A 14,614-nucleotide genomic window follows, 5' to 3' on the forward strand; every position below is an offset into this window, starting at 1 on the left:
GGGCCTCTAGACTGCTGGAGTTCATTAGTTCTCTCCTTGCTTGGGATGTCAGTTTAGGTGGACAGTCATGTCTTGATAGGTTTGCAGTCACGCCATACTCCTTCCATTTTTGGATGATGGATTGAATAGTGCTCCATGAGCTATTTTTTTTTTTCTTTTATAGCCCAACCCTGCTTTACTCTTCTCCACAACTTTATCCCTGACCTGTCTGGTGTGTTCCTTGGTTTTCATGATACTGTTTGATCCCTAATGTTCTCAAACAAACCTCTGAGACCTTCAAAGAACAACTGTAGTTATACTGAGAATAAATTACTCACAGGTGGACTCAAGTTAGTAATTATGTGACTTCTGGAGGCAATTGGTCACTCAGGATTGTATTTAGGTGTCTCAGACTACAGGGGGTCTGAATAAAAATGCACGTCACAATTTTAAGATTTATATTTTTGAAAAAATTAGGAGAACATGTATCGTTCCATTTTATACTTCACAAATACTTGCTACTTGTGTTGGTATATCACATAAAAAGCCGAATAAAATACATTTAAGTTTGGGAAGAAGTCAAGTTAAAAAATTTGGAAATGTGGTCTGCTACATTTCTGCGGCCATCTGAACAGACGACCACTTTCAGAAGAAGAAACGCAAACTGAAACTTTAAGAAAAAAACAAACAGCCAATTTCAGAAAAAAATTAAATTTGTTTGAACTCCATCTGTGTCATTGTAGTCTGTGGCCCCATCGGGAATTTGTCTGAATCCTATTAAAGAGGGATTCAGGTGGTATCACCAGATGCTCTGCAGAAACAGTGTGAACAGGGCCTTATATACTATTGAGCTTTATATACTTATAGTTTCTACTGTATTCTTTGACTGTTACAGTGTTGTCCATGTAATATTTCAGGATTGGAGGCCTCAGTTTGAATTTCATCCAGGGCTCCAATTTGTCTAAAACTAACCCTGTGTATAGTGGTACTTTTATCAATTTGGTCAGAGTACAGCATTGTCATTTGGGCAGTATATGGTACTACAAATTAGGCACTGTATGACAGTATATCATATGGAAAGGGGCCAACAGGAGGTAAAGCGCAGGGCATCATCATCTAACTTCCGATCATCTCTGTAGTATGGAGCCATAATAACTCTACATGTGGTTTTGCCCCTATTTCTATGCTGGGCAATTTTACAAGCAGGCTCACTGTATACAGAGTTAGGTCCAGAAATCTTTGGCCAGTGACCGATTCTTGGTGATTTCAGCTCTGCAGGCCACTATTTTTCAATTAAATGAAATAACTGAGATGCAAATGAAGTGAAAACTTTCAGGTGTAATTAAAACATTTGAACAAAAATATCCTGTGAAACGTTTAGGAATTGCAACCATTTTTCTACAAAGCCTCCTCATCTCAGGGGCTCAAAAGCAATTGGACAAATTAACTTTACCATAAATAAATGTTCATTTTGAATACTTTGTAGAGAATCCTTTGTAGGCAATGACGCCTGAAGCCAGGTAGCCATGGACGTCACCAAACTGGGATTCCTCCTTCAGTTGTTGCTTGTTTGTGGGTCTATCTACCTTAAGTTTTGTCCTCAGCCTGTGAAACACTGCTCGATGGGGTTGAAATCTGGTGATGACTTGGCGGTTGCAGAATCTGATCGGAAAGAATCGCCCTGTACACTTCTGAATTCATCCAGCTGCTTCTGTCTTCAGTCACATCATCAATAAAATACTAGTGACCCAGCGCCATTGGAAGCCATACATGCCCGCGCCATCACACTACCTCTACCATGTGTTACACAGGATGTGCTGTGCCGAGGATTATGAGCTGTTCCAAGCGCTTTCCATACTTTCTTACTTCCATCATTCTGGTTCATGTCGTTCTTAGTTTTGCTTTTCAAGAACTGGGCAACTTCATTAGATGGTTTTTGGAAAAGTCTTATATGGCATTTCTATGTTTAAGGCTGATTAATGGTTTGCACCTTGCTGTGAACCCTCTGTATTTGCTTTCATGAAGTCTTCTCTTTATGGTAGACTTAGATACTGAAACACTTACTCCCTGGAGAGCGTTTTTCACTTGGTGGGGATGTTCTGAAGGGATTTTCTTCACCATGGAATGGATTCTACTTTAATCCACCAATGTTGTCTTTTGTGGACATCGAGGCCTTTTTGCATTTCCATGCTCACCAGTGCACTTTTTTCTTCAGAATGTAACAAACTGTTGATATAGCAACTCCTAACATTTCTGCTATCTCTCCGATGGATTTCTACTTTTTTTTCAGCCTAATGATGGTCTGTTTCTCTTCCATTGAGAGCTCCTTTAACCGCATGTTGTGGGTTCACAGTAACAGCTTCCAAATGCAAATGTCACTCCTAGAATCAGCTCCAGACCTTTTACCTGCTTAATTGATGATGGACTAATGATGGAATAGCCCATGCAACCCATTAAAGACCTTTTTCAGATAATTGTCCAATTACCTTTGGTTACTTGAAAAAGAGGCCACTACATATGGGATGTAAATATCCTGAAATTAAATCTGAGAGTCTTCACTTTAAGCCCATATAATTTATATAACTCTATCTTGAATATGTTCTGGGAAACTGCTAAAATGCCAAAACCTGTGTCACTGTCTAAATATTTGTGGACCTGACTGTATTTCAGTGCAGAGTGGGTATAAAAGGTTGGGATCTGGAGCCAACAGCAACTGATATTTTAACACTGATATAAAAGCCAGCAGAAAACTGCTATTTAATCAGACTAGGAATATGAATGAGGGCTTTGTACATTACAGAATATGTAGAAAGGACAATAAGTGGTTTTGTCCAACTGATGGAAATTTACATCCATGAATCAGATGTTGTCAAACTTTTTAATTGTTGATTCCTTAACTTTACTTCTATCAAAGAAAATGTTCTTCCCTCTCCTACCCTGTGCCAACAGAAAGGGTCCAAGTGAACAATTTGCTGACTGGTGCTACTTATCACAAGCGGAGGCGAGACCTGCAGCACATTCCCAGAGAAAGGAGATTATGAGATTTGAGAAATACATAGCAAACTTTGAATAGTTCTTTAGTATTGGACTGGGCTGGATTCTTAGGCGCCTTTAACTCAATTTTTTTCTATCTCATTCATTGATTTCCAGCAGCGAGCTTGGATATCATGCCGGGAACATGACTTATCTTTGGCGTTATGGTAGTCATGGTATGATATAATGTTGTGCCATGATTCTTTACTGGTGAAGTAAAGTAAGGGTTAAAATAATAGGCTTAAAAAGATGGGGGAAAGGCTTTTCAGAATTAATTTAGAAATACTTTTCTCGAGGAACAGCCCAGCGGCATTGTCAAGTGCTAGAAGCGCAACTCTCTGAAGGTAAGTTTTTCTGCTGTTTTATAACGTTTTGCTGCTAAATGTTGTTTATTTTCAGAATAATTGATCTGTATGGTGATAATAATGTAAAACGAAGGTCAAAGGCAGCATTATAGGTGGTTACCATTGGTAGCCGCTCTAACAAGACAAGAAAGGATTACGCTCTGTCTACACCTGTCCTACAACCTATAATGAAAGCCATGGAGGCATGGAGTCATGCCAACAGTGCTCGGAAGACCCCATTAACTTACAATCAGTCAAGATCAATATTTCTCCCATTAAACTGGCAGATTTTCAACCGAAAAGTAAAGGCTGCAATCACATCAGGTCTGGAGTGCACGCTCTGCCAATATGTCAGGAAATAACTTTATAGACCCAATGGATGCCCCCAAAAAAGTTTCCTCTTTGCCTTAGCGGGACATACAAGAAATATATGAGAAAGAAAAATATATTGTATAATTTACTAATATACTCAAATTAGCGAATGTGCCCTGATCTCAAGATACTGGTTGAGGCTCCATTTGGGTTTGACTGGATCATTTGAATACCTAAGCCATCACCCTTGTCTATCATGGCCAGTGTAATGCCAGAGAGGTAGGAACCGCTTATGGTTTCAAAAAAGGCTCAGATATTTTTCTAAGAATTTTTGCTCTCAATGTTGATTCTGTTGATCAACACTCGTGATCAGGAGACAAAACCTGCTCTTTAGGTCAGAGAGCGTCATGCATTAGGGATGTACCTATACCCCATTCCCATTATCCTTTCCCATCCCTTGGGTGAAATTCATGGCTATGTGTCTTTTTTTCAACTGCACTATATAGCTATGTAACACTCCACAACATTGAAATTGCAACACCAAGAAGGAAAATTTGCAAAATCATAGGATCAATAAACATGTTAATCATCTGCAAAATTTTCAAAAAATTTTCTTTTTTTTTTTTGGTGTGATCTGAATGGAATCCAAAAAGAGAAAAATCAGTTAAAACACGAGAGTGAAAACACAATGGGCCCAATTTAGCAAAGCTTTTACTTCAGGATTCAGGTTGCAAATTTTGGGGTTCTTGTACCATTTTCGTCAAGCTCCCTCAATGAGAGTGGAGCTGGAGATGAATGGGGTAGTGGCGACCGCCGCTTGTCAAATGCACGGCTAGCGGCGGTGCTCGCTACCCCACAAACTTTACTCCAGCAGGGATTACAGTAGGATTTGTGGTGGGATGTGCACCGAGGAGCGCATCACTCACCCAACAGTCCAGATTGATTAACACCTTCATGACATGGCTAGTTTCCATTTTTTTCACTTTAATGTTTCCTCCCATTCTTCCAAGAGCCATATTTCTTGTATTTTTCCACCCACATAGCTGTATGAGGGTCATTTATTTTAGGACGAGTTATACTTTTGAATGACACCATTCATTTTATCATGTGATGCAAGGGAAAAGCAGGGAAAAAAATTCCAAGCGTGTTGTAACTCCTCAAAAAATTCCAAGTGCATTGAATTTCCATAAACAGTTCAATTCCACAATTTGCTTTTTTTTTTTTTTCTTTTTTAATCTACCATGTTCACTGTATAGTAAAATTGACCAAGCAGTATGATTCTCCAGATCAGTACGAGTACGCACATACCAAACATGTATAGTTTTTTCTATTGTTTATTTTATTATTTCATTTCAGTGGTGAAAAAAATTCTGAAATTTTTTCAGAAACAAAACACTTTTTGCTTGTGTTGCCTTTTTCCGAAACCTGTAACATTATAATTTTTCTGGGTATGTGGCTTATCTTTTGTGCCCTGAGCTAAAGTTTTCAATGATCCAATTTTGGGGTAGATAGGATGATATGAAGTCAGCTGCCAGCAGCAGATCTTGATGATTTGCCAAATGAATTCAACGTGGCAAAAAAAAAAATGCTCAGACAACCATTAATAATATCACTGGTAGCAGCCAGGGCGTGCAAGTGCAAGAATTTCTGCACGTGGGGCTCATACTTCAGACAGAAAAAATTGAGATGTTTTGAAATTTTGTCCTTTTTTCATCATTTGCAGATGAGTAACTCCTGTGATTTCCATACAACTTTTCTTTCTGACTGTTGCAATTTCAATGTTACGGAGTGTGTGTACAATGATATTCCACTTTGGTCTTTCAGTTGGAGAAGAAATAATTTTGTTAGAACCAGTGCACTCTTTGCTTAACCCTTTCACCCCAAATCCTGTTTTACCTTTATAACCAGGCCAATTTTTTCAATTCTGACCACTGTCACTTTATGAAGTAATAACGCTGGAACATGTCGACAGATCCCACCGATTCTGAAATTGCTTTTTCATGACATACAATATTGTACTTCATGAAATTTGGTCAATACGTCTTGTGCTTATTTGTGAATATATCGGAAATCTGGTGAAAATTTAGTAATTTTCAAACTTTTAATTTTTATTAATGAACATTTTTTTTTCTTTTTTTCCATAAAAATTTTACTTTAGCTCTAATTTTTTTTTATTACATATGGAGTAACAGGTGAAAATGGACCACAAAATTTGTGTGCAATTTCTCCCTACTACACCGATACCCCATATGTGGGGGAATACTACTGTTTTGGCACACAGTAGAGTACTGAAGGGAAGGAGCGCCATTTGACTTTTGGAACACAAGATCAGCTGGAATGCATAGCGGACGCCATGTCGCGTTTGCAGAGCTACTGATGTACCTAAACAGTGTAAACCCCTCACAAGCGACCCCATTTTGAAAACTACACCCCTCAAGGAACGTAACTAGAGGTGTGGTGAGCAGCTTGAACCCCCAGGTGCTTCACAGAATTTTATATCGTTGAGCCGTGAAAATGTAAAAATACATTTTTCCCACAAAAATATTGCTTTAACCCAAAGGGTAACAGGAAAATATTGTACCATACAATTTGTTGTGCAATTTGTCCCGAGTACACAGATACCCGATATGTGGGGGTAAGCTACTGTTTGGGCACACGGCAGAGCTCAGAGGGGAAGGAGCACCAATTGAATTCTGGAGCGCAATTTTGGCTGGATCACATTGCGAAGGCTCCTGGCATGCCAAAACAGCAGAAACCCCCACAAATAATCTTATTTTGCAAACTATACCTCTTAAGAAATTCATCTAACGGTGTGAGTATTTTTAACCCTCAAGCGATTGACAGACTTGTATAACATTGGGATGAGTCAATGGAAAATCAGTCAGGAAAATAAAACCAAGCTGTGTTTATGAGATTTCATTGACTTTGCTGGAATAGTAAAACGCAGCTTCAAATTTGCATAAAAAACGCTGCAAAAACACAACATGTGAACATAGCCTTAAAGGTGAAGTCCGGTCTTAGGCTATGTGCACATGTAGATTTTGGTCCTGCGGATTTTTCCGCGCGGATTTGTAAAAATCTGCAGGTAAAATATCAGGTCAAAAAGACCTGCGGTTTACCTGCGGATTAGCCTGCGGTTTCACACCTCTACAATGGAGAAGGTGTGAAACCGCAGCGGTATCCACACAAAGAATTGACATGCTGCGGATTTGAACCCGCAGCAAATCCTCGCGGAAAAATCCGCAGCATGTGCACAGCGTTTTTCAGTTTACCATTGAAAACAATGGTACTGTACAACGCACCTAAATCTGCTGCGGACCCACAGGGCCTGAATCGCTGCAGATCCGCAGCAGAATCCGCACCGTGTGCACATAGCCTTAAGCTACAAGTCTGCAGTTATTTTGTATCTGCAGACTTGTGAATCCTCACATGATGTGCACTGTGAAGATTTGCAGGGAAACGGTCGGACATGTGACCATAAGCATGTGTGGCGCCCCTGAGGCTCAGTCGCCACAGAGGTACTGCACCTCCTCCTGAGGTGTAGTATCCCACCATCCAGGTAAGGTGGAGACTCCTGACCACACTCCAACACCTGCACCCCACTCCACAAAGTAGTGTAGCAAAGCACCTTCGGCGGCTCCCTGCTTGGAGTATAGCAAAGCACCCATTGGTGGCTCCCTGCTTGGAACACGAAACGTGCTGGGAGGTGGGTGGAGTTAGTTTACATTACAAGGAGCGGGAAGAGTTTAGGATTAGAGGTCAGTTGGTTAGAGAGTTGGAGAGGAGAAGATCCCCGGGGAGAGGGATAGATGGATGGAAGTGCTGCAGCACATCCCAGTGACCTGGGTCTGCTGGCACGGGAAAGGAAGAGAGAGAGCAACATAGACTGAAAGCCTGATTCTCCATAGAAAGAAAGGATTAGTAAAAGAGAACAGATTATGTGGGTTGGAAGAGCACCCTTCCTAGAAGTTCTAAGCGCAAGGCCGGGGCCCAGTCCCCGAGGTTGTATGGATACTAATGGTCCTGCAGCAGACACCGGAGGAATAGAAGTAGTGACCACTTTATTCCCACACAAGACTTGGGGGCACAACAGCAACTGGATAGTGAGCCGGGACTGAGTAGTAAGGAGTCCCCGAAGCAGGCTACAGCTGTCTGCCGTACAAGTAGAGTTCATAGGAACATTGGATAGGAGGAACTCCAGTGTAACTCAGTACTAGGAGTACTTCACTTAAAGGCGCTATAAGAGGAGACGTTCAGAAAGGCACATATTGGCGGAGTGTTGGAAAGAAGTATTCCATCTGGCCTGGAGGTTGACTGAGTCCCTGACCCGGAGGACACGGCATGGAGGCAGGCACCTGTTTGTACAACAGACTGTGAGTAAAGCTTTGGAACCGCATACTCTGGTGTCCTCCACTCATTCCTGCGCCAACACACCCGGCATTGCTACATCTTGGTGCTCGACATTGCCTCACCTATGCCTTCCCTTGAGCTCTACATCTACACTGCCCTGGGACTACAGCTCCACTTGTGGGGAGCTATAACATCTTTGCTTCGCCATACCATCAGTCCCAGAGGACCTGCATGCAGCGTCGGCTAAACACCGCCCTTGCCGAACACCACAGGTGGCGTCACGAACTATTCATTTCAACTACATTTCACCATTCAATTCCCCTTTTACATTGGGCGCCCAGGGCCACGGACCGGGTCACCGCTGCTGTGACATTCCCATCTGAGAGACCGGCCCAGTACCGAGTACCCCACAGCCCTGGGAGGGCGACCCAACTTGGCGTCACGAACAGGATGACGAGACCCGATGCCATCGGGTTCTGTGTGCCTAAGACTCCAAGTTTTTGAAAATGTGCAGAAGACCCAATTTAATAGACTGTAAAATGAATGCTAAAAATGGCCGCTGTCACGGTGAAGAAGGGCGTGACAACATGGGTGGTCCTAAGAAAAGACCGCGAACTGTCCTGGGCCTCCACTGTCTGAACTTCTATGCGACAGCAACATGGCCCACCCCCCGAGGGATTCGTACACTGGCCTGGTATGGAGGAGTTGGAAGAAGATGCCGCCCCCAGAAGGAGGAGCAGAGGCCAGTGGCGGGAGAAGAGTCCAGACAGGAAGATGAACGCCAGAACACCATCTTGGAAGGAGAAGGGAGGAGGCCTGCGGAGCGTGCTGAGGTTGAGCTGAATCTCCCCGACGCCATGGATGAAGGCTCCGACCCCATCTCCGGAATGAACCGCCAGCAGCTAGAGGAGGAAATAGCCCAGCTGACGCACCGTTTACGACTGAGGCAGGAAGCCTTATAGACCTTGAATCTGCAGCGCACCCAGGAGGGGCCTACACCCACTGGCGTAGCGTGGGGGGGCGGGGGGGCGGTCCGCCCCAGGCGGCATGTGTGTGGGGGCGGGGCGGCAGCAGCAATTCCATTCTGCAGTGCAGTGCAGCGGCGGGCAGGGAGCGATGCGATCACGGCAGCTCCGCTGCCTGCAAGAGTGAATAGCAGGAGCGGAGCGGCAAGGGTCCGTCCTGCTTCCTGCCCGGAGGCCGCGCTTCCTGTTTCACACAGAGGAGCGCCGCTGAATGACGTCATCATTCAGCGGCCGCTGCTGTGTGAGGGAGGAAGCTCGGGCGATGCTGCGGACAGGTGAGAGGAGAGAGGTGGTGTCTTGTGTGTATGTATGTATGTATGTATGTCTGTGTGTGTGTATGTCTGTGTGTATGATGGAGCAGGCAATGATGGGAGTGATGGTCTAGAAGGCAGTGATGGGGTGAAGGAGCAGGCAATGATGGGGGTGATGGAGCAGGCAGTGATGGGGTGATGGAGAAGGCAGTGATGGGGTGATGGAGAAGGCAGTGATGGGGTGATGGAGCAGGCAATGATGTGGGTGATGGAGCAGGCAATGATGGGGGTGATGGAGCAGGCAGTGATGGGGTGATGGAGAAGGCAGTGATGGGGTGATGCAGAAGGCAGTGATGGGGTGATGGAGCAGGCAATGATGGGGGTGATGGAGCAGGCAATGATGGGGGTGATGGAGCAGGCAATGAGGGGAGTGATGGGGGTGATGGAGCAGGCAATGATGGGGGTGATGGAGCAGGCAGTGATGGGGTGATGGAGAAGGCAGTGATGGGGTGATGGAGAAGGCAGTGATGGGGTGATGGAGCAGGCAATGATGGGGGTGATGGAGCAGGCAATGATGGGGGTGATGGAGCAGGCAATGATGGGGTGATGGAGCAGGCAATGAGGGGAGTGATGGGGGTGATGGAGCAGGCAATGATGGGGGTGATGGAGCAGGCAGTGATGGGGTGATGGAGAAGGCAGTGATGGGGTGATGGAGAAGGCAGTGATGGGGTGATGGAGCAGGCAATGATGGGGGTGATGGAGCAGGCAATGATGGGGGTGATGGAGCAGGCAATGATGGGGTGATGGAGCAGACAATGATGGGGTGATGGAGCAGGCAGTGATGGGGGTGATGGAGCAGGCAGTGATGGGGTGATGGAGCAGGCAATTATGGGGTGATGGAGCAGACAATGATGGGGTGATGGAGCAGACAATGATGGGGTGATGGAGCAGACAATGATGGGGTGATGGAGCAGGCAATGATGGGAGTGATGGGGAGAAGGCAGTGATGGGGTGATGGAGAAGGCAGTGATGGGGAGAAGACAATGATGGGGTGATGGTCGAGAGGGCAATGATGGGGTGGTGGGTAAGAATGCAATGATGGTGGTGGAAAGGGCAATAAATGGGGGTGGTGGAGGAGGAGGAAATTATGGAGGTGGTGGAATGGGCAATGATGGGAGTGGTGGGGGAGAAAGCAAAGATAGTGGTGGAGAAGAAAATGATGGAGGTGGGGGAGAGGACAATAATGGGATGCGAGGGGAGGAGGACAATGAGGGGTGTGGGGGATTGGGATGGGAGGAAGGGGGACTTATAATGGCCTTAGGAACAGGGGGAGGTGGAGGAAGACATTATCGCTTATTATGTCTAACACAGTCCCTTAGTATATAGTGGACTCACTAATTCTGTATAACACCATCCTTAGTTACATAGTTTCCTCTTTTATTATGTATAACACCATCCCTTATTACGTACCATCCTCTCTAGTTATATATGATGCCGTCCCTTATTATATAGCTTCCTCTGCTGTTATGTATAGTGCTGTCTCTTACATAGTGTATTCTTGTTAATTTTGTTATTTACAGTGCCCTCTTTTATTACATAGTCCCCTCTCTTTTTAGATATAAAATGACTGCTGATCGAAGAGCCGGTGACCAAACTACCAGTCCATCAGCTCCTCCATTAGAAAGGAAGCTTTCCCATGCTCCATCAGCCATCATTGCATTATACAGCCAACAAGACAGGACGGTATGTAATAAATAACAGGGCTCTATATAATCCAATATGTAAGGGACGGAACTGTACATAACAAGAGAAGGCACTGTGTAAGGGACAGCAATATACATAATAAAGGAGACTATGTAATATATACCTGTATGTGTGTGTGTGGCTATATAATACCAATAATCTATCTATCTATCTATATATATGTATATATACACACACGTAGCTTTGACGCCATAAAAGGAGGGGGGCCCGGACACATTTCTTGCACAGGGACCCCAAGCTGTCAGTGTCCGCCCCCTGTCCACCAAAATAATTTGTACTTTCTGTTTTTTTTTCTGTCACATTATTAAAAATTATTATTAAAAAAAGCCATTAGGTCTTCATCCAGCATCATCAAGCTAATACATACATATAGAGAACTGCAAGAAGTTGAAAGTCTAGAAATTTAGAAATAATAGCAGAGTTAGTAGCAGACTAAAAATTAGATCTTTGAGTGTAGTGTGGGCTCTTCGGATGCTTCCGAATTATCAACGACCAAAGGGGCGGCAAATTTTTCGACCGCCCCGGGCGCCACAAACAGTTGCTACGCCACTGCCTACACCCGCAGTACCCGCAACATCGGTACCTGTCACCGCTGAATCGAATCTCCCCCAGGAAGACCCTGTAGCACCTGAGACGGCTGCAATGACCCCGGCAGCGTCTATGGGCATCTCACCGCCGCTGTGTGGAGTTTTGGGAGCTGAAGCAGAGGAGGGGGAAGCTCCCGTCTGGACCTGACGCGGCTGTGGAGGTCCCACCAGACATTCCCGTGGACCGGACAACTACAACCACCATCGCTGCCACTCGGGCCCACACCGTACCTGTACTGGGAACGGGACTGCGCCACCGGGAGACACCAGGTATAGATCCGGGCCCTTCTAATGGGTTACCCCCCTGAATTTACTTTATCGGAGGCTGGCCTGCTGCAGCTTGAAATGGGGGTGTTGGACGAGCCATCCGGGGGCAGCAGACTGTCGGAAATGGGGAGGTGGAAGAGGTCCCTACTGAGAAGGGTCCGGCTGGAGCAGGCACGCACGCACGATTCGACACCTTCAGGACTGGGAGGAGTCTGCGCCGCTTGGGGATATCGAAATCCCTTGGACACAAAGCCCCCGTGTAGCTGCCTACCAATGCCAACAGACCGCAGTGTCCTTAGATGTCAGGCCACACACCAGAGCAGCAGTACCAACCACAAGGGAGGAACAGTATCCATCAGTACCAGCTGCTATTCCTACTGAACTCCTGGTAGCAGAGACACCACCAGCAACGGTTGACATCACCACCCCTGCTGTACCTCAGGCAGCAGCCATGCCAGACGAGAATCGGCAATTCCTCAACCCATCTGGACACCCAGAGCATCTCCCCTGGAAGCAGCCCAAGAAATCCGCTTCCAGAAACCCAGGAGGGGATAACTAGCTACAATGTTGTTCTAAACTAACTTTTGTTGCCCAGGAGGGTATTAGCAAGTTCCAGTTTTTCTATTTTTGATTATGATGTTTATTTGTTGATCCTGTTGTTGCCCAGTTTTGTTGGCAGCGTTTTTCATACTTGAACTGTGGAGATCATGGACGCTGAGTGATCCAGAACTGTACTTGTAAATAATTTGCACCTCTTTAGGTGCTCTCTCTTGGTTTTACATAGGAACCTTTCCCTTGGAACAAGGACTACCTCATTATAAGACATTTCCAGACGTGATGGCCGGCTCAATGTCTATTCTTTGCACTTATGAATAATGCTTAGTATTTTTGAACAAGAAAATAGAAAGTGATAATGTGTAGTAAAGGTATTAATGACTGATTTTATAGGGTCCAATTGAGCAAGAAATAGAGAGAATGTTTTAATAGAGATGTGAGAATTGAATAGAAGTATGCAGGTGACGAACCAGGTGCTGACGGTTGTCACGCCTTCAGAAAGTAGAAAATGTGACAGATAATAAAGAAAAGAAATGTGAAGATAGAAAATGTGTTACTCAAGCTAATAGTGAGTTTGCTTCCATAGCACTTTAAATTAGGTAGCATAACTTTAAATATAGATAGACAGTTACATTATTTGCAAAGTTCAAGAAACAGTGCCTCCCACATTGGGAAGTTTAGTATAAGATATGTTTATTATGCAATATAAAATTTTGTATGAGCCTGTATTGTCAACTGTGTTTACCTTGCAGCCCGCGGACGTGCTGTGTTTAACGGGGGGGTATGTGGCGCCCCTGAGGCTCAGTCGCCACAGAGGTACTGCACCTCCTCCTGAGGTGTAGTATCCCACCATCCAGGTAAGGTGGAGACTCCTGACCACACTCCAACACCTGCACCCCACACCACAAAGTAGTGTAGCAAAGCACCTTCGGTGGCTCCCTGCTTGGAACACGAAATGTGCTGGGAGGTGGGTGGAGTTAGTTTACATTACAAGGAGCGGGAAGAGTTTAGGATTAGAGGTCAGTTGGTTAGAGACTTGGAGAGGAGAAGATCCCTGGGGAGAGGGATAGAAGGATGGAAGTGCTGCAGCAGATCCCAGTGACCTGGGTCTGCTGGCATGGGAAAGGAAGAGAGAGAGCAACATAGACTGAAAGCCTGATTCTCCATAGAAAGAAAGGATTAGGACGGAACGTGAGGAGTAAAAGAGAACAGAGGACGTGGGTTAGAAGAGCACCCTTCCTAGAAGTTCTAAGCGCAAAGCCGGGGCCAGGCCCCGAGGTTGTATGGATACTAATGGTCCTGCAGCAGACACCGGAGGAATAGAAGTAGTGACCACTTTATTCCCACACCAGACTTGGGGGCACAACAGCAACTGGATAGTGAGCCGGGACTTAGTAGCAAGGAGTCCCCGAAGCAGGCTACAGCTGTTTGCCGTACAAGTAGAGTTCATAGGAACATCGGATAGGAGGAACTCCAGTGTAACTCAGTACTAGAAGTACTTCACTTAAAGGCGCTATAAGAGGAGACGTTCAGAAAAGGCACATATTGGCGGAGTGTTGGAAAGGAGTATTCCATCTGGCCTGGAGGATGACTGAGTCCCTGACCCGGAGGACACGGCACGGAGGCAGGCACCTGTTTGTACAACAGACTGTGAGTAAAGCTTTGGAACCGCATACTCTGGTGTCCTCCACTCATTCCTGCGCCAACACACCCGGCACTGCTACATCTTGGTGCTCGACATTGCCTCACCTACGCCTTCCCTTGACCTCTACATCTACGCTGCCCTGGGACTACAGCTCCACCTGTGGGGAGCTATAACATCTTTGCTTCACCATACCATCAGTCCCAGAGGACCTGCATGCAGCGTCGGCTAAACACCTCCCTTGCCGAACACCACAGGTGGTGTCACGAACTATTAATTTCAACTACATTTCACCATTCAATTCCCCTTTTACATTGGGCGCCCAGGGCCACGGACCGGGTCACCGCTGCTGTGACATTCCCATCTGAGAGACCGGCCTGGTACCGAGTACCCCGCAGCCCTGGGAGGGCGACCCATATGCGATATACGTACTCCCGGCCATCCTGCAGAAAATAAACTGCAGAAAATCTGGTGGAATTTTCCGCAGCATGTGCACAGCGGATTT

General features: G+C 45.5%; 1 protein-coding gene across 1 annotated transcript in view; it reads left to right on the forward strand.

Moving 5' to 3' along the window:
* LOC141083593 (cationic amino acid transporter 2-like) overlaps nucleotides 1-14,614 on the forward strand; it is a 59,263-nt gene that overhangs the window by 12,952 nt on the left and 31,697 nt on the right. Inside the window, exon 2 of the mRNA XM_073567937.1 lies at nucleotides 10,911-11,037. Within this exon, the coding sequence (XP_073424038.1) occupies nucleotides 10,918-11,037 (120 nt within the window). The 5' untranslated portion in view covers nucleotides 10,911-10,917. The remainder of the gene's footprint in view (nucleotides 1-10,910; nucleotides 11,038-14,614) is intronic.

This window comes from Dendrobates tinctorius, unplaced genomic scaffold (assembly GCF_039654945.1).
Source record: "Dendrobates tinctorius isolate UK_male_01 unplaced genomic scaffold, ASM3965494v1 ptg000020l, whole genome shotgun sequence".
Lineage (NCBI taxonomy): Eukaryota > Metazoa > Chordata > Amphibia > Anura > Dendrobatidae > Dendrobates > Dendrobates tinctorius.